At 40.9% G+C, this 25,975-nt stretch overlaps 2 protein-coding genes across 3 annotated transcripts; both read left to right on the forward strand.

Moving 5' to 3' along the window:
- The first annotated feature begins 1,012 nt into the window (after nt 1-1,012).
- aox6 (aldehyde oxidase 6) lies at nt 1,013-14,533 on the forward strand. 2 transcript variants are annotated; one of them, XM_084347385.1, is made up of 35 exons: nt 1,013-1,128; nt 2,116-2,173; nt 2,267-2,363; nt 3,245-3,353; nt 3,492-3,618; nt 3,734-3,795; nt 4,080-4,160; nt 4,852-4,932; nt 5,006-5,150; nt 5,717-5,809; nt 5,937-6,088; nt 6,203-6,296; nt 6,379-6,488; nt 6,751-6,935; nt 7,209-7,371; nt 7,445-7,522; nt 7,613-7,782; nt 9,382-9,508; nt 9,774-9,896; nt 10,027-10,123; nt 10,200-10,324; nt 10,444-10,577; nt 10,684-10,771; nt 11,153-11,239; nt 11,338-11,529; nt 11,615-11,842; nt 11,919-12,014; nt 12,642-12,770; nt 12,867-12,941; nt 13,020-13,072; nt 13,149-13,263; nt 13,343-13,408; nt 13,581-13,769; nt 13,857-14,024; nt 14,199-14,533. In XM_084347385.1, the coding sequence occupies exons 1-35, from the start codon at nt 1,075-1,077 to the stop codon at nt 14,247-14,249; spliced, it is 4,002 nt and encodes a 1,333-aa protein (XP_084203511.1). In that variant the 5' UTR covers nt 1,013-1,074; the 3' UTR covers nt 14,250-14,533. The 2 variants fall into 2 exon arrangements, with proteins under 2 accessions (XP_084203511.1, XP_084203512.1); XM_084347386.1 differs by having other exon boundaries at nt 4,083-4,160.
- Nucleotides 14,534-15,928: 1,395 nt separating this feature from the next.
- LOC311253529 (eIF5-mimic protein 2-A-like) lies at nt 15,929-25,008 on the forward strand. The gene is made up of 12 exons (XM_084347560.1): nt 15,929-16,036; nt 17,204-17,277; nt 17,387-17,563; nt 18,215-18,309; nt 18,469-18,534; nt 19,207-19,342; nt 20,038-20,147; nt 20,234-20,404; nt 20,940-21,086; nt 23,028-23,166; nt 23,591-23,713; nt 24,289-25,008. Exons 2-12 carry the CDS (start codon nt 17,214-17,216, stop codon nt 24,318-24,320), a joined length of 1,260 nt encoding a protein of 419 aa, XP_084203686.1. The 5' UTR covers nt 15,929-16,036; nt 17,204-17,213; the 3' UTR covers nt 24,321-25,008.
- Nucleotides 25,009-25,975: the final 967 nt, after the last annotated feature.

Consider the following 25,975-nt stretch of genomic DNA (forward strand, 5'->3'; position numbering starts at 1 on the left):
TTATAAAATACAACTTGTTGTTGAAAGGCTGCAGAGATCAGGGACCAATAGAAAACAAAGAGTTACCAAACACACAAAAAAGATCAACCAGGATATTGTGACAGGATGTTACTGACATTCTTCAGGTCTGACTGACAAAAAATGTAGGTTATGTTTGTTTTGGTCTCAGGATCACAGAAGGTGAAAGTGGGCGGTTCTGGTTCTGCACAAGCAAACTGGATGGATCAAGTGTGATGGAGGCAGCAGTGTGGGACAGGAAATCAACTGATAATGCTTCTAAAATAAAAGCACAACAAAATGACCTGATCACAAGTATCCGCGACGCTTAAATCCTGTTACATACATCATAAAACTCTTTTATATTCTTAAATACTACAAAGTGGAGAGTTTTATATCCTTGGATATGTATTCATGTGTTTATACTGTGAAGTTCTGCAGAAAAAAAACTGTCTGGATCATATTTCTAGTATTTATTGTATAACATATTTGGAAATGTTTATATAAAGTTGTAACAAAGGATAACAACACTGAACATAGACGGTTAAAAATAAACATAGAAGCATGAAAATAATAATAATCTTTTTTATAGAGCATTCATAAAAACATCATACACTATAATGAAAAAAATATATATACATAAGAAGAGCAACCATCAAAGCTAAACTAATAAATAAACAAACTGCCTCCAGTGATGTCACTCAGTGGCTAAGTTGCATTGTGGGTAATGTAGGCGTCAGGTTTTAAATAAAGAAGAAGAATGCATTGAACAAAAGAGGTGACATCTCTGGCACCAACAATGCAACTTAGCCACTGAGTGACATCACTGGAGGCAATTTATCAGATTGCATGCGGACAAAAAGCTTTACACCACTTTTTTTTTTTTTAATTAAAGATGTGTTGTAGTCCTCTCAAAAACCTGTAAACAAACTTTAATGTGTACAATTGGTGGAGTTGCCCTTTAAATGTAGTTCGAAACGTTTTTCTTTTATTTTGAAAATAATGACAGGCGGAAGTCCCGCAGATTTGGACAAACTTGACCTTTTCCTTGAGGAATTGTTGTCCCACACTTGAAAGATGTCTTCGGGACAGGAGGGAGACACTCTGTGCTTCTTCATCAACGGGAGAAAGGTGCGTTTAACCTTCAATTTACACAGTTTCTCCTGTTGTGTGCTGCGAGTTTCAGCCGCTAGCTTGTAGTTTGTTTCTGCTGACTTCCGCCACAAACACAACTGTCACGCTCACTGTTGTGTCTTCCAGCTGCTAAAACGTCTCCACACGCGATACAAGTTCTTCTTTTTGACTCATAAAGGCTGTCAGGAGTTTGGAAAATTATTAAAATAGTCGATTAAATGAAGCGAAAACTGTCTTAAAGTAGCGTCAGGGCAATGACAGGTGTTACACCGAAATCTGTGACCCGTCAGATTCAGGCTCTGTTTGCCATCGCACCTAAAAATCACATTTTGCCATAACAGCTGGAAAAATACAGCATCTGTCCAACTTTTACACACTTTATTAAAACTGTTTCATCGACACTGATTAATAGGATAAGCAAAAAAGTGATTTCATACAAATTTAAACGAAATTAGGCTCTGAAGGATCGATAATAATGTGAGGGGCCATTTTGTGCGACATATGAGCCAAAACAAAAAAAAATCACCATTTTATTTATTTATTAAATTCAATCTTTTATATTAAAACTTCACCCTGTATGGATTTTTTCTTTATTGTAAGATGTGCACTGATGCAGTGGTGGAATGCAACTAAGTACCTATACTCAAATACTGCACTTAAGTACACATTTGAGGTACTTGTACTTAATTGATGAAGGTTCTGGTCCTCCAAGGACACAGCTGCCGACACGTGTCCTTAGCAGACCCTGTGAGGACAGTTAGTGAGAGCTGAACAAGCCTCCTGGATGAGATGCTCTGTCCAACTCTATTTATTACATTCAGTCTTTTATATTAAAACTTCACCAGCGTGTGAGGTAGTTTGGTTTTTGGTATCACAAATATCACTTGTCCTGCCTTTTCTTCTCTCACTCTTTGAATATTAGTTATTAGTTTTTTTCTGTGACTGAACAAACTTCATGGAAAGTTTCTCCTCCTGTTTAAACAGGTCACAGAGAACCATGCAGACCCTGAGACCATGCTGCTGTCCTTCCTCAGAGAGAAGCGTATCCTTCACATCAGCTTTTTGCATCACTGATTGTATTTGAGCTCCACCTGCAGGTTTCGACAGTCGGGTATTTCCTTGACGGCGGCTTCAGTGAGGTTAACCGGAACCAAGTATGGCTGCGGCGGCGGAGGCTGCGGTGCGTGCACTGTCATGGTGTCGCGCTACCAACCCGCCACCAAAACCATCCTGTATCCTGCAAGACAAACCCCATCACCCCCGCTGCTCCTCTCTGATTGGCTGGGACGCAATCACACGAGTGTAGATACACGCTCGGTAAAAATTCCCCAATAACAAAACAGTGTGGCCATTTTATCAACGATAAACTCGATTTTAAGAGAACAAGAGGGAGTCTGAATGCGAGCCGGTTATCTGGCAAAGTGGTTTGTCGACATCCTCAGCTGAGGGTTCAGAGAATATCTCTGGTGGCTGACAGTTATTTTCCTTCCCGGTGCCAAAAACCAATGCAACAGCTGTGTCAGTCCTTCATCGTGCTGCAGCAGAGGAGGAGATAATCTCGCAAACACACATCCAAATGAAAAACAAATGCTGGACAGAGACTTCATGCTGAGTAGCAGCGTCTTTGATTCTGCTTTCCCCTTTTTCTTATGCACTTACGCAAAAGAAGCTGTTGTTTTGGTAGTAAATGCAGCTCGATCTACACTTAAATCCAGGAAGTAGTGGCAGTTGTACCAAAAAGAAGCTGCAGTGGTTGTAATCAAAGTTTTATTTGCAGTAGTAAAAGTAAACTGTAAATAGAGCTGCAACCATGAAAGGATTAAATGTCAGCTATCAAATTAATCTACAATTATTTCGATAATCGGTGAATCTGTTTGAATAATTTTCTTCTCAAAGGTGAATGTTGTCTGGTTTCTTTCCTCCTCTGAGACAGTAAAGCAACTCATCGATTCATCAAGAACATAATCGACAGATTAATCGACGGTGGTAGAAGTAGCATCAGTAGCATTGTTGCGTTTACACAAGAAAATATGTGAAAATAGGGTCCAGGTTTAAAAATGCAGGAATTACCGTTTAAGTGTCAGATGCTTGAGCACCTTCACCACAGCGTCAGACATTACTCAGCCAACGCCTGCCTCCTGCCGCTCTGCCAGCTCCACGGAGCCGCCGTCACCACGGTGGAGGGCATCGGCAGCACCAAGACCAGGATCCACCCTGTGCAGGTCAGTGTCGCTCGTCACGCTCAACAATAAAAGGAGCACCGAAATTCAATATGAAGTACATCAAGCCAGAAAGAAACGCGTGATTTCAAAGCCGTCTCGTGAACCTGGACTGCTGACGCTGTGTTTGTTTGACTGTAGGAGCGGATAGCGAAGGCTCACGGCTCCCAGTGCGGCTTCTGCACTCCGGGAATGGTGATGTCCATGTACGCTCTGCTGAGGAACAAGCCTCAGCCCACCATGGAGGACATCACACAGGCTCTGGCTGGTTCGTTCGCTTGTTTCTGCTTTAAAATGTGTCACAAAGGCCGCCACTTTAATATTTAAAGGCACGTTAAGACGAGAAATAAAGATGCAGATGGTCCTTACACGTGATGTTTCAGGTAACCTGTGTCGATGCACTGGATATCGACCCATTGTTGACGGCTGCAGGACCTTCTGCCAGGTACAAAGCTCAGCTCTATAACCACTACAGGTTACATTATTCAGCACTTAACAACTATCAGATCAAGGACTGTAACTTAATTTGTTTGTTGGACTAATGAGCGTCACGCTACACCAGTTTGAGATCTGATAGCAGAGCAGAGACGGGGGAAAGAGCGGCGGAAAGGTTTTAATAGTGAAGGATCTCTTTTGATATAAATAGATGAAGCAGAAAATGATGTCACGAGTTGGGAAATGTGATAAATGTAATTGTTAAATGTGGTGTGACACTCGTATAACTCAAAGCAGGAGGCCAACTGCTGCCAGGCCAATGGAGGTGGAGACTGTTGCCTCAACGTAAAGGACGAGCCTGATGAGCAGGATCATGTGAGTTCAGCTGATTATCTTGTTTTTAGTTACTCTTTGTGTTATTTATTGTCTTCTGTCGTTATCTAATCAGTTCCTTGCTTGTGTCTCTATAAACTTTTCATTGCTGTTCATTTTTATTTTTATTGTTTTAATGTCTTCTCCCCTTTTTAATTTCCCCGTCGCTGTCTTTTTAGTTTTGTCTTTTCTTTTTACCCTTTACTTTTTTCTTTTCTCTTTCATTTCTTCCTCTTTCTCTCTCTCAAAGGTCCAGTTTAACAATAACTGTGGGAGATATTGGGAATTGCTTAAAAAAGGAAATTTACAGTTGAATCTTTAAACCCGACCGGTCGAGGCAGACCCACGACTGAGTCCGGTTCTGCTGCAGGTTTCTTCCTGTCAAAGGCAGTTTTTTTCTCGCCGCTGTCACTCTGCTTGCTCATGAGAGAAATATTACGTCCTTGTAAATGAATTAATTTAGAAAAGGGTCATGAGATGTACAAATAGAGATTGATTGATAATGAAAAGGTTAAAAATGTGATGACGTGTATTTCAGACATCACATGTTGCCCTCTACAATTAGATAAACAGGAATTATTTTTACAGTAAGAGAGATTAAAATAGGCTGAGAAGAAGTATTGTTTTTAATAAAGACAAAGAGACAGATCGGATATCTGAGTTCCTGTTGATAATCCTGCCGTGGTGAATCCAGGAGAAGCCACAGCTGTTCGATAAGGAAGAGTTTCTGCCTCTGGACCCGACGCAGGAGCTGATCTTCCCTCCTGAACTGATCGTAAGTCAGGCCAAGTTAACTTTATTCACGCTCTGCACACATTGTGTAAAAAAAATGGCCTTTTTGTCCACAGCTGATGGCAGAATCGTCGAACCCGAAGACACTCACTTTTTATGGGGAGAGGATGAGCTGGGTGTCCCCGACCTCCCTGGACGAGCTGGTCCAGCTGAAGACCAGCAACCCTAAAGCTCCTCTGGTGATGGGAAACACCAACGTAGGTGAGAAATCAGACCGAAGTGTTTACTGCAGGAAAACAAGCAGGAGTCTCATCGCGTGGTCGCACATGTTCAGTGTGACCGAACACTTTTTCTCTGGTTGCACCAGCTGATATTCAGCAGGTCTGAGTGGTTGAATGGTTTTAATAATACTTTTACTTTAATAAATGATTTAAATAAAAACAAAACATCCTGTTCACAATCATTTACTGGCAAGAAGCAGGAAGGTTTGAAAGCCCTGAGATGCAGGTGAAAAAAAACCTGCTGATGCATTTAAAATAAAGTGTCTGTTTGTGGAGAACAGGTGAGAAGAGTAAACATGGCCTCTTGTGGCTGAAATGAGTATTACAACAACAAAGACTTGGATAAATGTTCCTGCCAAAACTTTCAACAACCAAACTTTTATTTGTTTTCACGGATTAGAAAAAGGAAACTCTCACTTCTCTCAGGGCTTCTGTAACAAACTGAACCTCGTGTGGTATCGAGTAGCGATTGATGAACTATAAACTATAAACTACTGACGTATTGTTGTTGTGTTGAGACTCTGCTCTCTCTGTTCGGTGTTGAAGGTCCAGATATAAAGTTCAAAGGTGTCCTGCATCCTCTGATAATATCTCCAACCAGAGTTGTGGAGCTGTTTGACGTCACTCAGACGCCACAGGGTGGGTAACCTCCCTCTGTAGTTTTCTGTTTTTCCTGATTTTTAAAAACAGTGTTTAAAAGTCCCGGAGGTTCATGAAACTACACCAAACTACGACACAACTCGCAGCTTCTCTGGCTTCCCTGCAGGTGTTTGGGTGGGAGCGGGCTGCAATCTGTCCGAGGTCCAGTCTCTCCTGGAGAAGCTGGTTCCTCAGTGTCCGGAGGAGAAGACCGAACTGTTCAGAGCGTTGATCCGACAGCTGAGGAACCTGGGAAGCCAGCAGATCCGTAACGTTGCTGTGCGCAGACTTCAGCTTTCACTACTCGATTTTTTAACTTTCTTTCTGATTTCTTTCTGCTCTGCTGCAACAGTCCAGTGAATTCATACATTTAGATTTATTTTGCATCTTTAGTCTCTTGGAGGAAACATCATGAGTGCGTACCCAAACTCAGACCTGAACCCTGTTTTGGCTGCCGGGAACTGCAAAGTGAGCGTCGTCTCCAACGGTGAGTCGAGAGTTGAGGATCTGCTGTAGATTCACGTCAGACATGTTTAAATCTAACGAGCAGTCGTCTCTGAATCCACCAGGAGGAAGACGAGAGGTTCCACTGAATCAAGACTTCTTCGTGAGCTTTGGGAAAACCGTCCTGAAGCCGGAGGAAATCATCGTTTCTGTCTTCATTCCCTTCACCAGAGAGGTGCAGATATCTTTGTGAATGTTCTCCACCTTCCAGTTTATTGTCATCAGGTTATTCACAAGGATAAAAAGTTGATGTAAACTTGAAATATATGTATTTTTAATAACACCAAGTGTAAATGTGGTAGAGAATAAGTTACATTTAATTATTAGATGAATACAAAGCAGAGTCCAGTCATTGATCATTTATTATTTATCACTTCCTGTGTGGCTTGCCTTTGTTGACACAGCCAATGATGGATGATTCATGGTCTGTCCTGCAGGGGGAGTTCGTGGGAGCTTTCCGTCAGGCTCCGAGGAAGGAGAGCGCCTTCGCCACAGTGACGACCGGGATGAGAGTGTTCTTCTCCGAGGGCTCCAGAGTGGTTCAGGAAGTCAGTATTTACTACGGAGGAATGGGACCGACCGTCGTTAGCGTCGCGAAAACCTGCGCAGCTATCATCTCGAGGTGAGAGACACTTTGTCTGTTCAATATTTTAGTTTTCCTTTCTTTTCCTTTATTCTCTGTTTTTCTTCCTTCCTTCCTTTCCTTTCTTCTGCTTCATCTCCTCTCGTGACATTTTCTTTTCTTTACTTTCTTTCTTCTTCGTGTCCTCTGTGTCTTACCTCTCATGTCTGACCTTTCCGTCTCGATTATTCCTGTTTTCTCTCCTTTTCTCCACACACCTGTTCTCTTAAGCTGGTAAATTCAAACTAGAAAAACATCTTGTGTTTCCTTCAGGCCCTGGGACGATGAGACCCTCGGCCGGGCCTACGACGTCCTCCTGGATGAGTTGGTCCTCCCTCCTTCGGCTCCTGGAGGAAAAGTGGAGTTTCGTCGCTCTTTGACTCTCGGCCTCCTCTTCAAATTCAACCTGGAGGTCCTGCAGAAGCTCAGAGAAATGGTAAGACAGGGAACTACTTCTATAACTGTTTTGGCTGACATGCTCGAGGTTTTTAAAGAGTGTCTGTTTGCAGAATGTGATTAAAGATGAGCTTCCTGAGAGGATCCGTCCTTTACCCAGAGACATCCAGCCCAGCCTGCAGGAGTTCCAGGTCTGAAATCATCCCTCATTCCAGGCTGTGTTTCTTTTCATCGATCGACATGAAGAGTAAATAACCTGACTGCATCTTCTTCTTCATCAGCATGTGTCGAAGGACCAGAGCGCCCAGGACCCGGTGGGGCGTCCCATCATGCATCGCTCTGCCATCAGCCAGGCCACAGGCGAGGCCGTGTACTGTGACGACATCCCCAGGACAGACGGGGAGCTCTTCATGGCTCTGGTCACCAGCTCTCGAGCACACGCTAAAATCACGTAAGGAGAAAGTGAACGATGCGTGACTCCCTCTCTGATCTGCACTCAGTGGCGGATTTAAGAAATTTGGGGCCCAAGGCAAAGGCAGGCATGGGGCCCTCTGAAATGAGAAGACAACACACAAAACAACAGGTCAATTATACAGACACATACGTTTTAACAGAATACACATGTATTATGTGTTTTACCTGTTGTCCCTCTCTTCCTGTCCCTTTTTCATGTTGTCTCTCTCCCTCATTCTGAAAACAAACACACACAAAACACAGTATGAGGCTCTGACCCAGTGGTGAAGTGTAAGTATATTTACTCAAGTGCTGACGTAGACATTTTAGGATTTCATGCAACTTCAGTTTTGTCTGCTCCGCTGTATCTCAGAGGCAAATACTGCACTTTCTACTCCACTACTGTACATCATTTACGCTGCTGGTTACATATTTCAAACCCTTCCTGCCCAGTGAAAACCATGTACCCTCAAAATGATGATTTAATGCTAATATTTGTGATAAACTGAAAGAGTCTTCCTTTGTGGGGCGACTTCTTCAGCCAAAACTCTTTAAAAACTCGTCTTGGGCCAGCTGGAAAATACATCATGACAAGACTTCAGTGAAGTTAGTTTTAAGTTGGATATTCGACATTCGCAGCCACTCCAACATTTCAAGTGCACCCGTATTGCAGACTTTACAGTAAACACACAGAGAAGACGGCTACAGCGTGTACCGACTTCCTGTTTTCAAAATAAAAATGTGGGATATTTAAAGCAGAGATACTGTTTTTAAAGCTATTGAGAAGCTAACATGCTACATATAACAATTAATAAAAAATAATAAAAATTAATAAAAAATATGAAAAGGTGTAAAATGTAAAAACAAGAGGCGTATCTCATGCAGCCAGTGTAGTTACATGATCCTTCACTGATTTGAGTCGATTGATCACATGACCTGGGAGCTATTGAGCTAACATGCTAATATTTACATATAAAAATTAATAAAAATGAATAAAAAATATGAACAGACGTAAAATGTAAAAACAAGAGGTTTATCTCACGCAGCCAGTGGAATAACATTATGCAACACTAGTACGGCTCCAATGATTTTATTATAACATAAACATGTCCCTTGTTTCTATTGGCATAAGGGACATTTCCAGGTTTTGTCCATGGACAGACATGAGCCATGGAACCACTGGTCGCAGTCGACACATAGCTTCTTTTCATCTGTCTCTTTTCTTTACTTTTCTCTTCTATACTCTCCTCTTCTTCTCTCGCCACTTCGCGCCGTTTGTTTTCGTTTTGCTGCTGTCTTCCTGGATCCGTTCTGCACATGCGCAGTAAGATGGACTGATCCAATGTAGTGGAGACTGAAGGGGGGGCCCGACACACACATAATACGATTAGCATTCTGCTGCATTTTAGCGAGAGGATTTGAATCAAAAACATAATTAATGTGCGCAAATAAGTAATAACTGTATTAACCATAACTGTATGAGGATTTTTATGGGGCCCTCAGGAACGTGGGGCCCCAGGCAACCGCCTAGTTTTGCCTAATGGTAAGTCCGCCCCTGTCTGCACTTGTGGTTTTAAACGTGTCTCTCGTCCAACAGAAGTCTGGATGTGAGCGAGACTCTGCGGCTCCCCGGCGTCGTCGACGTCATCACGGCTAAAGATATTCCCGGGAAGAAAGTCCGAACGATATTTGGTTATGACGAGGAGCTGCTCGCTGAGAGCCAGGTAGGAGTCGCCAAACCTTCACGGTGTGTCCGGGCGTTCTTGATTTTGAGGGGTGTAAGAAAGTTAAAAAAGAAAAATAACACAACAGGCCAATATCTCTGCGTTTCATTAATTTCTGTAAGGAAATCTAAATGAAGCTTATTTTTAAAGTTTGTATAAAAGCTCTCGCTGTTTATTCCAGTTTTCATTTTAAGGCCCTGGTGAAAACTGCGTCCTTAAATCAAGCTGCTGTGATCATCTCTTTTTGAATCTCTGTTGTCTGCAGGTGTCGTGCGTCGGTCAGATGATCTGTGCGGTGGTCGCTGACACGAGGGCGCACGCCAAACGAGGAGCGGCGGCCGTGAAGATCAGCTACGAAGACCTGCCCAACCCAGTTTTTACAGCAGAGGTGACAGGACGCAGTTTTTGTACGGATGCAGCACGACATCAGATCTTGTTTTGAGCTGCGTTTTGTTCACATTACCTTCTAATTTTACATCACAGCTCGTTTTTGTGTTTGTTGTTTCTGTGTGTGACAGGAAGCCATCGAGAAGTCGTCCTTCTTTGAGCCTCGGCGGGTGATCTGGAGAGGAAACGTGACTGAAGCCTTCAAGACTGTCGATCAGCTTCACGAAGGTAGATGTTTGCGTTCAGTTTCATCAGAAGGTTTGGCGACTGGTTTCATCTCCCCGTGTTGTGTTTGTTTCCTCAGGACAGATTCGAATGGGCGGTCAGGAGCATTTCTACATGGAGACCCAGAGCATGCTGGTGGTTCCTGTCGGAGAGGAGACAGAGTTCAACGTTTACGTCTCCACTCAGTGGCCGACGTTAACTCAGGTACACACATATTTTGATTACCTTTATTTAAATGTTGTTTTTAAGACTGATGGTGAGGCTCAAAGAGAACTCAGACGTAAGGATTGTTTGTTTGCTGTGTCTTGTTTTCCTGACTGCAGGATGCGATTGCGGAGACGTTGGACATCCCGTCCAACAGAGTCACCTGCCACGTCAAAAGGATAGGTGGAGCTTTCGGCGGGAAGGTCACTAAAACCTCCATACTGGCCTCTATTACATCTGTGGCTGCGTTGAAGTACGTCGCAAGAGAAACACTCAGAAACAAAAAAACAGGATCAGAGATTTCTTTTCAGAAAATCCTTTTTTCCCTTTATTATAATTGTTTTACGTTTTCTGCTCAGGACCAGTCGTGCAGTGCGCTTCGTCCTGGAGCGAGGCGATGACATGCTGATCACAGGAGCTCGTCACCCCGTCCTGGGAAGATACAAAGTACAACAACACACTCTGACGCTGTGGGGGTCTCGATCTTGAACTTTCTTATTTGATTCCTCAAATTTACAGAAACACAAGAATAACAAACAAAAACACGATGGAGAAATAATAAAAAGTGTAAAAAGACGAGCTGTAGTTGCATGTTGAATAACTTGTTAACATGAATAAACCGAGAGCAGTTGTACTTTGTGCACAATTAAATATAGTTTGTTTTTATATATATTGTATCTCTTTATGACTCCGGGGCAAACTTCTCTAGATAAATCTTAAACCCAACCTCCTCAGTTTTTCTGGCTTTTCCCACAGGACATGTTTCAGCCACAAACATGTTAAAATAAGATATTTACATGACCTGATAGTGATTGCTGTTTGTCTCAGGTGGGTTTCATGAAGGATGGAAGGATCGTGGCTGCAGACATTCAGTACTACACCAATGCTGGCAACTCTATCGATGAGTCGACCCTGGTTTGTAAAAGCAGCTTTACTTGTAACTTCGGAGGCGACATTGTGACAAGACAAATAAATCAAAAAAGATGTGATCATTGATTTTCTTCTTCTTGCAGGTCGTAGAAAAGATTCTGCTCCACATGGACAACGCCTACAACATCCCCAACCTGCACGGCCGTGCCGCCGCCTGCAGGACCAACCTGCCCTCCAACACCGCCTTCAGGGGCTTCGGCGTGCCGCAGAGCATCATGATCGTGGAGAACATGATCAACGACGTGGCCGTGCTGCTGGGACGCCATGCAGACCAGGTCCACCTCATTAATATCAGAATAAAATAAAAAGGATGGGCAGAACTCCGGGCTCAGTGCGACTAAATCCTGATTCCTTCATCAGATTCGGGAGGTCAACATGTACAAGGGGCCGTCAGTCACCCACTACAAGATGGAGTTCAGCCCAGAGAACATGCTGCGCTGCTGGGACGAATGTAAAGTCAAGTCCGACTACAGCGCCCGCCGCAAAGCTGTCGACCAGTTTAACCAGCAGAACCGCTGGAAGAAGAGGGGCATGTCTATCATCCCCATTAAATATGGGATCGCATTCGCAGAGAGCTTCTTAAATCAGGTCTGTGCGAGTCTTTGTCAGCAGGTTATAATGTTACATTATTCTTTAACTGACTGTGTTCGTCTGTGTGTGACAGGCTGGAGCTCTGGTTCACGTCTATAAGGACGGATCTGTTCTGGTCACTCACGGCGGGACGGAGATGGGTCAGGGCATCCACACTAAAATGCAACAGGTACTGTGACAAAGGCCTCTACAGCTCATCACAGCCTCCGTCCCACCTGCTACATTCAAACATTCACACACTGCTTTTCTTTATTGGCTTTATTTTTAAGAGGTTATTGTGGTTGTTACGATATTTTCCTTTCTACACTGGCTTTCATTGGATTATAACACAATTTATAATAATAATATTATATTATTTAGTTCAGGGACTTTCCTTTTCTGTGGAGTCACAGGAGAGCAGTAGAAAAGAATAAATCTGTAAACAAATAAGAAAATAAATGTGGATGTAAGAGAGAAATAAATAAAACAATCAGTTTGTTATAGATTGATATGAGAGAAATGATAAGTTAAAGACAAATAACAAAATATAAAAGAATAATTTTCACATTTGCTCATTTATTTCTGTATATAATTGTTTATTTATATATATTTAAATATATATTTGTTTATTTTTTGCATATAGACTACTCAATTTAATTAATTTTAATCGAGTCTTGTCCCTGTTGCTTTTGCATTCACACCTGAGCTTTTTCTTCTTTAAAGGATGAGTCAGGTGAATGTATCCATTAACATGTCGTGATAACATAAATATATAAAATACTGCTCGTATTCAGCTCAGGGGTTTGTTTCCTGTCAGGTGGCGAGTCGGGAGCTTCATATCCCGCCCTCGAAGATCTACATCAGTGAAACCAGCACCAGCACTGTTCCCAACACCTGCCCCTCCGCCGCCTCCTTCGGTACTGACGCCAACGGCATGGCGGTCAAGGTCAGGTCCTGTCTGTTAAACAGCTTCTGCTCCAGATAACAGTTCAATCTGAAAGACTTAATAATAATATATGATTTAAATCTGTCTTTTATTCAGAATGCCTGCATGACTCTGTACCAGCGACTGGAGCCAGTCAGGCAGAAGAACCCCAAAGGATCATGGGAGAGCTGGGTATGATTTTAACAAGAGAAGAAAACATGGATTCTCAGTGATCACTAAGACGAATGTATTTCTTTATTCTGTCTTCAGATCACAGCAGCGTACTTTGAGAAAATCAGCCTGTCAGCGACGGGTTTCTACAGGTACGACGGATCAATCAAGGCTGATTGAACGTGTTTATTGATGAAGTGACGGTAACAACTTCCTGTTTGTCCTCAGGGGTCCAGATCTCTACATGGACTGGGACAAGATGGAGGGGCAGCCTTACGCCTACTTCACATACGCAACGTGTTGCTGTGAGGTGGAGCTGGACTGTCTCACTGGAGACTACAGGGTCAGAACCGAACCGCTACAACTCTTTTATTTGAACTCTGAGCAGACTCACTGAGCCTTTGTTTGTTTGTTTTTCGTAGACGGTGAGGACGGACCTCGTGGTCGACATCGGTAGAAGTGTGAACCCCTCAGTGGACATCGGCCAGGTGAGTCCAGAACCAATAATTTAAAGTTTCAGATATGCAGCTGTAATATGTTAGGAAGGTTTCTTTCTTTCTTTCTTTCTTTCTTTAAGCAAACCCATACAATAAATGGGTTCGAGTTTTCTCCTTTCTCTTTCTTTTCTTCACCGTTGCCTCTCTTTCCTCCCTCTGTCAGATTGAAGGAGCGTTCATGCAGGGTTTGGGTCTCTACACTCTGGAGGAGTTGAAGTTTTCCCCCTCCGGGCTCCTGTACACTCGAGGTCCGTCCCAGTATAAGATCCCTGCGGTGTGCGACGTGCCGCTTCGCTTCAACGTTTATCTGCTGCCCGACTCCCACAACCCTCACGCCATCTACTCCTCCAAGGTCAGAAGTCACAATGCCTAGATGATCTTTCTTAAACAGTCCACTGTTTTTTTTTTTACCTAACGAGTAACATCCCCGGCTCTGCAGGGTATCGGAGAACCCATCCTCTTCCTGGGCAGCTCCGTGTTCTTCGCTATCAAAGACGCCGTGGCTGCAGCTCGCTCAGACTCCGGTTTGGTCGGCCCGTTTTCTCTGGACAGCCCCGCGACGCCGGAGAGAGCCTGTCTGGCTTGTGCCTCCCCGTTCACCCAGAAGGTAAATGAATTATTTAATTTGTATTTTTTTTTTAATCTTTCCTTAGTGTTTTGTCTGAGAATAAACTCATAAAAGAAGCCAAACTTGAAACAATATAATAAAATATCATGATTCCTGGCCAAACGTTCCCCATAAATGTATTGATTTCTCTTTTTCTTTATGTTTTATTTTCAGATTCCAGTGACGAAACCAGGATCGTTCAAACCGTGGGCATTAAACATCTAACACCTAATCATGCTCGTTAGTTTTAAATGTAATCAAATCAAACTGACTGTGAAATCAATGTAACCAGCGATGATTAAGCGATGCAGCTAATTTTCTTATACTCTATAAAACCTAATACACTTGAATTTAGTTTAATTGCACATGTATTCTCATTTTCAACAGTGTATGATATGAAGTGACTGCAGTGTGACCACTAAAATAAACAGTGCGTTCGATTGTTTGTGCTCTTTTTCTACAGTATCATTATTTCAGTAACAGAAGAATAAGCGACTGAACACATTTAATGAACAGTGTTTATTGTGATATATGATGTGTTTAATGTTTTATGATCAGGCTTCTGGCAGACATGTTACAGGTTGTATCTGTGTGTGATTTGTGTGAACGACCAGAGCTCAGCGAGTGTGCTGCAGCGACAACCACAAATCTACCATGTATTTACTTTCTTTGCATGCAAAGGTCTCATTTTACACTAAATACATAAGATTAAAAACTTTTACAAACATCTTTACTTAATGTTCTTGAAGTTATTTAAGTTCAAAGTGTCCACATGTCATTTTATCTTTTGATATCACAATAATATCTCTACAAAAACTTTTCAGCAGCGAGTCTGAAGGGAACACTGTCTAACAGACGTTTTAGTTCAGACTCCTGTAACTACAGCTGAAATATCATTCTTAATTTAAAAAACGAAAGAAAGAAATATATTGCATAAAAAGCCAATTAATGGCAATAAACTTTTTTCCCAATGACATTAAAGATCAGCTCACTTGGTGAAGACAAGTCAGTGTGAAGCTGCAGCTTCTTGTCGGCCTGATCGTCTCGTTATGTTTCCTGTAGCTGACAGATCAGTTAGTTACAGTAACTCCAGTGGAGAAGCTTTACACAAACTATTGTTGGAGTTGGAGCCTGAAAAAATAAGTAAATGATAAAACAATTAACAAAACAAATGGATTAATTGTTTAACTTGAAGCATTTGTACTGCTAAATGAAATTATTCATAAAAATGTGACGTTGACAGGAAGTGGACAAAAGGGATTAAACTCTTTAATTAATTTAATTCAATACAGTACGACTTTATTCATTCCTGGAACTGTACACAACAGCTCACTGGCAAAAGACGAGGAGGAAAAAAATACACTGTTTACCTTGAAATTCAAAACAATCAATGGTTGTATATTAACATTAGAAGTGGTAACAAATGTATTGATAAATAAATACAAATATTTAAAATGGGACACAAAAAAGATGCTCAAAATGAGTCGGAGATATTGGGACATTTAAGTGTTTCACTTTGAATTTTTATTTTGTGTTTTGGTCCCCAAAAATAACGTGAAACAATTAATTTGATAATTATTCTCAATATCCCTAACTAATTGTGAGTAGTGTACATAGAAATAGAATTAATGTAATGTAATTGATGCATTTGTAACCCTATTTTTAAAAAATAATTACATTAAATTGCCTTTATTGCACTTTAAATAATGATAAAATGTATCAAATCAACTGGAAAAAATATTAATATATTTATAATTTTTTAAATGTCAAAAACTCGCTGTAAAAGAAGTGTAAATACACGATAATTAAATAAATAAAATAATAACTTTAAATGACTTTTTCCTTTTTTTCCCGTCTTTGTGGAACGGAAATCCCCGTTAAATCGCGCATGCGCAGAGGGCGGAGCCTGCGGAAGTTCTGACGGGAAGGTCTTTTTGTTTGGGCCACTCAGACACTCGTCACTCGCTTAGATTCCCCTGGTTAACAACCGTTTTTTATCTGCATTAATTTCGGTGAGTACCTGTATTTCTACCTTCTCTGTGCCGTCACACGCCTCACCTGGCGCACAAAGACGCCATTACGTCGGGTTGGCTTGTGTAAAAAGAAGGTTTTTTAATCGGGAACGTCGCCATCACGGGCGCCGATGTAGGGCGAGTTTTGGTTTTTCTCCGGTTAGGCTAAGCTAACTTAGCTTTAGCCTCGTTGTAGCTAGCTCGCTCGCGTACTGGACGATTGCCTCGGTGTGAATTCAAAGTGTGTAATGACACTTCGACAGGAAGTTGTGTTCAAGAGCAGATGAACACATCGTGGTGGATTGTAGTGGTTAAGTTGTGTATTTTTGAGTTAAATTAAAGTGCTGAGCCTGTTAGCAGGCCCGGCTAGCCAGCTCTGGCTCAGCGCATGGTGAGGGCCGGAGTTAGCCAGTGCTAACCTACAATTAGCCAGCTGTAGCTGTGGGAAATCTCGGTACTCTCAAGCTTATTTTCATCTTTTACTCCTCAACAATTCGCTTTAATATTTTTTTCCCACAAGTGTCGCACTTTTAATGAAGGTCAAAACTCTTTAATTGTCCTGATTTAATTACAGGATCCAGATCCACTGTAACACCTCGTATTGTCTTTTGTCTGTGTTGTCTACCTTTTGCTATTGTATGGTTATTTACAAAAACTTACTTGTAATCCTGTAATTTGGAAATGATAAATGAGTTTGAAACTCATTTGACTCTTGTAACAATAATGTTTATGCCAAATGTACATGAATCTGACTCTGTATTGTTGTATGTATTTGTAGTTTTTAAAATACTTAAGTTGGCAGTTCATTAAAATAAATACAATTGGCACAAAAGCTCAGTTATTTTCTCAAATAATTGGACAGAAGTTTTTAGAAAGGGTGACCGACATACACAAATGCTGCTTCTTTTTCATCTAAATCACCATTTTAATCCTTTTTCTAAAGCTAAAGATGCACATTTAGCCACAGGAGTTAAACTCTATTGTCAAACTGGAGTTATGTAAGAATAATTTACAGCCAAGCACTCATGACAGAGACATGGCACTCACCCGAGTTACACCCAAACCTAACAATACCAACATAATTAAAGGGAACGCTGTGTGGCTCTCACTCTTGTGTCGACACGCCGTCTGAGCAAACATTAACCGTCTGTGTTTTATCCATTTCAGGGTGTCTTTTATGAATAATCAAAAGCAGCAAAAGCCAACGCTAACAGGCCAGCGTTTCAAAACGAGGAAAAGAGGTTTGTGTTCATCTTTTGCTGCTTTGCATGCGTTCTGCTTTGCGTATCCGACTATGTCCTAATTCGTGACATGTGTGCTCTTTTTTTTTTTTTTTTCCCCTTCCAACAGATGAAAAGGAGAGATTTGACCCTACTCAGTTTCAAGAAAGTATCGTACAAGGCTTGAATCAAACTGGCACTGATTTGGAAGCGGTCGCGAAGTTCCTTGATGCCTCTGGCGCCAAGCTTGACTACCGCCGGTATGCAGAGACACTCTTTGACATCCTGGTGGCCGGCGGCATGCTGGGTGAGTTGTGTTGTTTGAATTTCACTCTTTTCCCTGGAGTTTGTAAATCTTGAAAAGATTTGAAAATAACCTGGAAAAGCAGGTCAAAGTGTAGAGTACAGACATGTTAAGTTTGGTAGAATGATTGTTTAAAGAGCAGGAGAGTATTTTTGTTGATTAAAAACACATTAAGTTTGAATTGCTATGCATTATTTTCATTTGAGACATTTTAATCTGGAATGTAACATTAACACTTAAAGATATAGACAGCCACTAGCTGCTGATAGTATCTGTTGTTCTTAAATGTTGGATCACTTTTGAGCTCCTTATCTGATCATATGCCTTAAAAATCATGTAATGTGAAGTCTTTTAGCTTTTCGCTGATATTAAACAGCTGTACCGTCCTTAGGAAAGGTCAGATGGGGACAAGTTCACATTGAAAATCCAAATAAATGTTTTGAAATGGAAAAACTTCTTGCGGTTCTGACTGAGACCACAGACACACCAAGCTTGGCCCAAAAATTGTTCTTGGTCTTTGAGGGTTAAAAGGTTGATGGAAGCAAACTAAAGTCACTTCTCTAAATGTGATGTGCACAGGAAGTAGACAATCCATGTTATTAACGCAGGCAGTCCCTTTTTTGACTTGTATTGTTTTTATTTCCTGTCCTGCAGCCCCAGGAGGGACTCTGTCTGACGACATGACCCGCACCGAGTTCTGCCTCTTCACGGCACAAGAAGACCTTGAGACGATGCAAGCATATGCTCAGGTAGAACACACTCCCAGCTACTGCTTTTACCAATTTACAAGCACTTAGGAAATATCAGCAGCCGTTGATCCATTTAATAATATTTGAATGCAGATGTTGGGGGGGGGGAAACGGACAAGAAACCTTTTAACAAAGTGCTTCTTTTCTCCACCGTAACAGGTTTTTAACAAGCTGATCAGGCGTTACAAGTACCTGGAGAAGGGTTTCGAAGAGGAGATCAAGAAGGTGAGCGTTCAAAAATGTTGCCAGAACATTCCTGTTCAAACTGGGCTCAAAGCTTGTTGTGCTGTTTGGAAATGTCTCTCAGATGGGTGTGTGTGTCATTTTAACGTGCAGTTTGTTCCTTACTTGGCAGTTTGACAGTAATTCAAGTTAGACAGCCATTTCACAGATGCTGATTTAGAGTGCGGCTCCTCATTTTATAGTGGAAAAGCTGTAAATTTAAAGGTGTGACATTTAAAGGAGACGCCTTACAAATGCCAGAAAGTGTTAAAAATCAGGTTGATATTGAAACGGCTTGTTTTGATCTGTTCACTATCATAGTCTAAAATAAGAGTGAATATTTGCTTTTAGTTAAATGATATAAAACATAAATCCTCTTGTGTCAGTTTTACTGACTAAGCACCTTAGATTTAGTAGGAAAACTGATATTGAATCAACAGTTCTCACGCTGTTGTGGCAGGTTTTGTCTTTATCAGCAGTTGAAGTGTAAATAAAAGTCATCTCGTAATGTGGGAAAGCAATAACACGGTGTAAAAAAGCTGATTGTTTGCCAGCTACATGACAATAAAGAAGCCACACCTGCAGGACTTTACACAGTTTGACGTTGATTGTAAACTAACCAGTGTAACTTGTGCGCACAACAAAACAGTTTCTTTTTCTCTGTCTTGTCTGTAGTTGCTGCTGTTTCTAAAGGGATTCACTGAGTCTGAGCGCAACAAACTGGCCATGCTGACTGGCATCCTGCTGGCCAACGGCAACATATCAGCCTCTATCCTGAACAGCCTCTTCAACGAGAACCTCGTCAAGGAGGGTGAGGAGGAAAACTGAGCGAGAACGGCTTTAGGTCCTCCCAAAACGTCAATTCTGGGTTTCCTTGAAAATTGATGGATTTTGGATGAAGTGATTGGAACTGTAGCTACAATAATCTCATAATAAATTGTTTGAAGTGGCTCGGACAGATCAAAGAGGATGCCAGGTTTACTTAGACATGTGACACATGAAACACAAAACTTTGTTTTTCTCCCTCCTTAATTCAGTCGTGGTCGTTTATAGTTCATTAATGTCTAATTTAAAGCAGCTACAAAGAGCGTTTTGTTTTATTGTGGCAGCCTCTGGACAAAAGATGACGATGGTGAAAAGAAGTAAACATTGTTTTAGTGTCAGTTCATCCTCAACACTCCACTCCTTTTGACATATCCAACGAACCGTCCTTAATAATAACTATACAGAAATAGCCAATCTTCTCATTAATGGTCTCATTTCCTTATGTAGGTCATGTAGAGGCATCAGTATAAAGTTGAGACTGTCTGATAAACCAGTTGGAAGTTCCTTGTTGTAGGTTTGTTTAATGTGATGAAGGGAAATAATCATTTTCGGTGAATATTTGTTTATAAAGGAGTAATTTACCACGGATGCAAGTTGCAGAAAAATCTTGAATTTACCTTAAACTTCTAAAATCCAACCATCAACAACAGAAACTGAATTTGTCTCGTCACTTCTGTTCAGGAGTATCTGCAGCCTTTGCTGTCAAGCTGTTCAAGTCATGGATCAATGAGAAGGACATCAACTCAGTTGCTGCCAGTCTCCGCAAAGTTGGCATGGACAACCGCCTGATGGTAAAAGAACCGTCATGATCTAAGATGTCTGGAGAAATCATCAGATATCTGTGTACGTATTAACTGTTAATGTCTCGGTCCAACAGGAACTCTTTCCTGCCAACAAACGGAGCTGTGAGCATTTTTCTAAGTACTTCACCGACGCCGGGCTGAAGGAGCTGTCCGACTTCGCGCGCAACCAGCAATCCATCGGCGCCCGCAAGGAGCTGCAGAAGGAGCTCCAGGAGCAGATGTCCCGCGGGGACCCTCAGAAGGAGGTGAGGCTGCTGACAATAAGAAGTTAAATGTAAAAAATTCCCATTTATATTTACAGCCTGGCTTTCGGAGCAATTTGTCTACATAAGATGCAAATACACCTGCAGGAGCGTGACAACAGAGCAAATGGTGTTCACATTTAGTTGAATCTGATAACCGCGTTCTGTGGGCTGTCACTATCTTGTTTGATGTCTGTCAGTCTGTGCAGGTGAAGGTCTGACTGTCACCATTGTTCCTCTTTCGTAACAGACTTTTTGTGTTGGCAAACGTCCTCACTATTGACACTTTCCCTCTTTGCCACGTTGCATCATCATTTTGTCTGTCACACCAGACAATTTCTACTGAGCGCTACAATAACTAAGGCGGCTACACAATGAGTCATGAAGTTGAATACACAGTTAGGGTTTGTCTGTGGTAATGGCGGCGTGACAGTAACCATTTTAAAGCAACCTACATTCCAGATTGTGACTGTGAATGCAACGTTCAGTGTCCGATGATAAACTCTAACCCAGCTGTGTTTTCTCCCTGTCGGTTCAGATTATCGCCTTCACCAAAGAGGAGATGAAAAAGGCCAACCTCTCTGAGCAGGCCATGATCAGCATCATCTGGTCCAGCTTGATGGGCTGCGTGGAGTGGAACAAGAAGGAAGAGCTGGTGACCGAACAAGCCATCAAACACTTGAAGGTAAGCAGCACCAGGGAGCTGTTCAAAAGTGTTTCTTCTCAAGGATTAGGCAAGAACGTGTGAAGCTTGCCTCGGTGGCTGCAGGTTCTGACACGTCGGAAAATGTTTGGATTTTAAGGCCTCAAATGTTTTTCAGTGCTTTCTTCAGCCGTGCAGTGTTCAATATTCTGTTGGGAGTGAGTGCAGTCAAGTTTTTCTTTTTTAATTTGGTAAAAAGACAAAATTCTGCAACAAAAAAACACTGAAAAAGTTGGGATGTTTGACCGAGTGGGATTAGTCTTTCATGTGGGGAAAAAATTGCAAATTAGAAAAGCAGAAGCTCGGGTTTTATTCGGGTACAGGCAAGGTGGCTTAATTTATATCGCACCTTTTAAACATAGAGGCAGTTCAAAGGAAAACATTAAGACAACGTTAAGCAAAAAAAGAACAGAGAATAACTTTAAATGTTAAGTTTGATGAAATAAAATACCAGTGTAAAAGGCCTGAAATGCAGTTACAGAGCTGTAATAAAGTAAATTAAAGTGCAGTAGAGAAAGGATAAAGGCACGTTCATCTTGTTCGGTTCTTCCACCAAACTCTAAAGGTTCCTTCTGGGTTTATATTCTTTATTTTTTGCAATTACATTTATAGAAATAATTTAGATTTGATGATAAAGACTTTGAGTTTAGGTTCTTTAAACAAGCTTGAATTTAACTCCTTAAAGGGGTCAAAGGTGATTTGTCATATACAACACAGGGCTGCATAACAAAATGAAAGTTCGTAAACTCCATGCCACATGAATAGAACTAATGCATAGTTATTATATAGTTATAGAGCTGGATGAGCCCTGGTGTAAATAATTAGTATAGAAATTGAGCAATCAGACTAATGTGCTGAGTCCTCTTGTCTCGTCCCCTGTAGCTGTTCTTAGGAAGCACCGACCTGTTGGAGCCTGAGCAGTGCTCAACATGTTCGTTGAATTTAGGAGGAACCATTACATCACTCACTTCATTCAGGCCTGTTTCACTCTGTCGAAGCGGAGTACAGCACTCTGCTCGTGTGAAGTTGAGAAAAACAATTTGTACTGTTAATGTGATCATGGAGGGTGTGAAAGCAGACAGACGGGAACAAGAACAACAACGTTCTCAATTAGAAATGTGAAGAGGAACTTAACCAGCTGTCTCTGCTTAAAAAATATGATTGTCCTATAAATCAAGGTTATTATAGTTAAACACAATTCAATTAAAAGGTGTTAACTGACCACATGTTTGATTTTACAAGGTTTTGATTTCAAATTTGATTCAATTTCGGATTCAAATACCAATTTTGCTTAGATGTTGAAGAAATTCTGGTGGAAATGATACTGTAAATTGTACAAAGAACTCTGACCTTTTTTTTGTGTTTTAAACAATCTTTGGGGCTTTTGCATATAGATTTCAGATATGACAAGGTGCCTTCATGTGCACTTTTATATCTACCCGCACTTGGCAGAAATGATACAGCATAAAGTCTTAATAACTCAGTAATAACTGTAGAACATTTTAATTATGTGCAATGTCCCGTTTTCTGAACACTAACACAAAGATAAAGGACAGTATCGTCAGCCTAAAGCTTTACAAAAACTTGCAGCGTGGTAACTAAAACAAATTTAATGCAATAAATTCTCAGATTTTATGTGAGATGTCCCTTTTCTAAGGACCAAGACAATGATTCATAACGGCAACCTCAGCAAAGAGGTTTACAATGCCGCATAAAGCCTTGTCCCCGGTGTTAATTTTGGACTCCGTCACACATCCACAGGAAAAGGCATACATCGAAGATCGATCTTGGGAAACTAATAAAAACAAAAGTGAAACGAGCAAACCAACTCTGAAAACTAACCAAAACTAGATTGAATTTAAAACGAAATGGGAACTAGAAAACTAAAATAACATACCTTCATGTTTTCTCTGGTTCCTGCAGCAATACAGCCTTCTGCTGAAAGCCTTCACCTCCCAGGGTCTGTCCGAGCTCAGCCTGCTGCTGAAGATCCAGGAGTACTGCTACGACAACATCCACTTCATGAACTCCTTTCAGAAGATCGCGGTGCTCCTCTACAAAGGTCGGTGTCTCGTCCTGCAGAGGAACATTCAGCTGCGCAATAATTAAATACGTAAACCATCCACTGACAGTTTGTCTCGTTTTGTTTTAGGTTTATGAAAATCCGTTCACTTTTAACGCTGACAAGTATGAGGTCATTTTTCAACATTTCTTGACCTTAAAATGTTGTACCTCCTAATGCTTGGTGTCATTTTTAACTAAACTCTTGCAAGTCTGCTTCTGATTGGTGCACAGACTTCTCTAAAAAACCCTTTGATAAGATGTAAACTTTTTGTTTTTAAGAAAAGTAAACATAAGAAGCAGTACTTCCCACCAAGCATCAGTTAACAGTTTTTCTTTTAAGTGATCCTTTTTAAAAAGGCACATTTCAGGCACCTTTAGTTGTAATATTTGTCGTCCTGACGCTCTCCTTTTCCTCCTCACAGCGGATGTATTAAGCGAAGAGGCCATACTGAAGTGGTACTCTGATGCCCACCTCTCCAAGGGGAGAAGCGTTTTCCTCGAGCAGATGAAGAAATTTGTCGAGTGGCTGAAAAACGCAGAGGAAGGTAAAAGGAAAACGCACACCGCTTCACCCTGAGGCCAAAAACCTTTCTCAGATATTTGACTTGTAGCGGGAGAAGATGTGCGATCATGATGATGAAATTCAGCTTTTATTGGAGTCAGGCTTGTGTCGCATAAAGAAAAAAAATTGGCTGCTGTAGACTGTTTATGACGTAGGACAGTTATTGTATATAAGCTTGCAAATGTCTTCAAAATGGTGAAAAAACCTGCACGTTTTTAAAAAATCCTGCTCCATGACTTGATCAGTTGTCGCCGTGTAGTTTTCTTTATAGTTGATGAATTATTTAAAACACTGATTGTTGTGCATGTAACTTCCACGTTCAATATGTTAAAACACAGAAATGTGCCTTGAATTTGAAGGTTTTCTAAAAGATTGTTTTGGCGAAAGCATGAAACAGCAGTGTCTCTGTAGAAATCATGACACGGTGAGGTTAGGAACCATCTTTAAGTATCACCACGCAGAAGGACGCCTGCATTTACTCATGAACAAGGCGCAAGCTAACTAGGCGATCACTTTGAGCAAAATAGTTTTTAAAATGCTGTTTTTTCTTCTCTGCAGAGTCTGAATCGGACGAAGAGGAGACGGACTAAAACCTCCACCGCCAGATGAGCTTTTTTTTTCCTTTTATTTTTTTTCCTAAGTAGCAGCAGGAGCAGTAAAGTCTTTTTTTCTCCCCCTTTTTCTCTTCTACCTCCTGTTACTTCTTTATCTCGAGACACGCTCTCTTCCACCACTCCAACACATTTGAACGTTATTTTAACAAAATGAAAAGGGCTCAGTCCTTACTCGTAACATGTTTTGATGTCGCGGCTCGACGTGGAAAACGATGAATACTCCCCTCTTTATTTTTTTGGTACTATCATTGTTGTAACGCCTTCTGTAATTTGGATACAAAACATTCCATGGGATCTCGATGGCCGCTGCTTTGAATGAATCTGAACCAGGATTTCGCATTTTTGCCATGCGACTACGAGGCCGACGAATATTAATGCGATTTTGCCAAAGTTTTTTTTTCTTTTCTTTTTTTTTTAAATCTCCCCTTTAAGTTTTTATTTGGCCCGGCTCATGTTTTGGCTCCTGTTGGGTCTTAAACTTCGCCTTTTTTCTTGACTTTTGGGTAAACCTGTACGGCGTGTCGAGGTCGCTCTGTCAGTCCGTCAGAGGACACGCCCCCCTGTAAGATGCCTCGCCAGCTAACTGATTATTATTGGTTTCTACTTTCTTTAATCTGATATAAACCGATTGACTTTTTTATGAAATAAAGATTATTGAAATGCTTTCACTGTGTTGTTTGTTTGTGTGGAGCTGCATACTGTGACTGCACTCATGTGACGCGATGCGATGTGAAGTCGAACCTTACCGCTTACAAGGAACTAAACGTTTAGCTTTTTTTAAGCTACTGAAGCAACTGAAGTTTAAATAATCATTTTTCGTTTTATACTTTGTCATTAAGTTTATTGAAATTTAAAATTTTCTGGCACATGATACAAATACCCTGCTCCAGACTCAAAATGAACTATACGACAAAACATACCATAATATACGTCTTTTAAAATGACATTTTCACAAATCTGCTGTAAAAACTTTTTTTGTGCTTACTTCTGTGCTACATGAAGCTAAAAACAAGCTATAAACAGTTTTCTATCACCCAGGAATGAAATAATTTTCATATATGATGTCAGTGTTGATAATTTAGGGGGAATGAGACTCAAAAAAACAACTATTCTTGCAAACGGGACTCTTTTTAAAGGAACAGTTACCCGACTTTTTATCAGCACCTGGAATAGATGCCAACTAAATATTCATTTTTTTGGGTGACCTGTGCCTTCTTAACTAAGATGTATGATTCAAAAACGGCACTAAATAGAAATATGAAGTCAAAAGTCAGCAGTTCTCTCTGTCCTTTGGAAATCTTTGGCATTACAATGCTTTTTTTTTTTTTGCCTCATTATGAATTTTACTACACTTTAAATGAATTTCAGCAGAATTCAACATACTATCTGGCCTTTCGGCAGCTTTTTCAACACGTTTTAAAGTCTCGTGAACTTTTAGATCATTACTCATCTGCGTTAGTTAAAACAGTATCGACTGCAGTAGCTTTTGTTTTGTTTGAGTAAAGATTTGATTTGTCTTGGACGTATGTTACACATATATTTGCAGACAATAAACAAAGAGAAAACACATTGATATTCTCATTTTTATTGTACAAAAATACATTTTTCTTCAAGCAGCTTCTCAGTATTTG

Source organism: Pagrus pagrus, assembly GCF_965226575.1.
Source record: "Pagrus pagrus genome assembly, chromosome: 24".
Lineage (NCBI taxonomy): Eukaryota > Metazoa > Chordata > Actinopteri > Spariformes > Sparidae > Pagrus > Pagrus pagrus.

Excerpts from the sequence above, each read along its gene's own strand:
- aox6 (XM_084347385.1), top strand. The coding sequence starts at position 1,075 with ATGTCTTCGGGACAGGAGGGAGACACTCTGTGCTTCTTCATCAACGGG. Across the intron at positions 1,129-2,115 it reads TCTTCATCAACGGGAGAAAG|GTCACAGAGAACCATGCAGA; the intron begins GTGCGTTTAACC and ends CTGTTTAAACAG. Across the intron at positions 2,364-3,244 it reads CCCGCCACCAAAACCATCCT|ACATTACTCAGCCAACGCCT; the intron begins GTATCCTGCAAG and ends CCACAGCGTCAG.
- LOC311253529 (XM_084347560.1), top strand. The coding sequence starts at position 17,214 with ATGAATAATCAAAAGCAGCAAAAGCCAACGCTAACAGGCCAGCGTTTC. Across the intron at positions 17,564-18,214 it reads GGTGGCCGGCGGCATGCTGG|CCCCAGGAGGGACTCTGTCT; the intron begins GTGAGTTGTGTT and ends CCTGTCCTGCAG. Across the intron at positions 18,535-19,206 it reads TCGAAGAGGAGATCAAGAAG|TTGCTGCTGTTTCTAAAGGG; the intron begins GTGAGCGTTCAA and ends TCTTGTCTGTAG.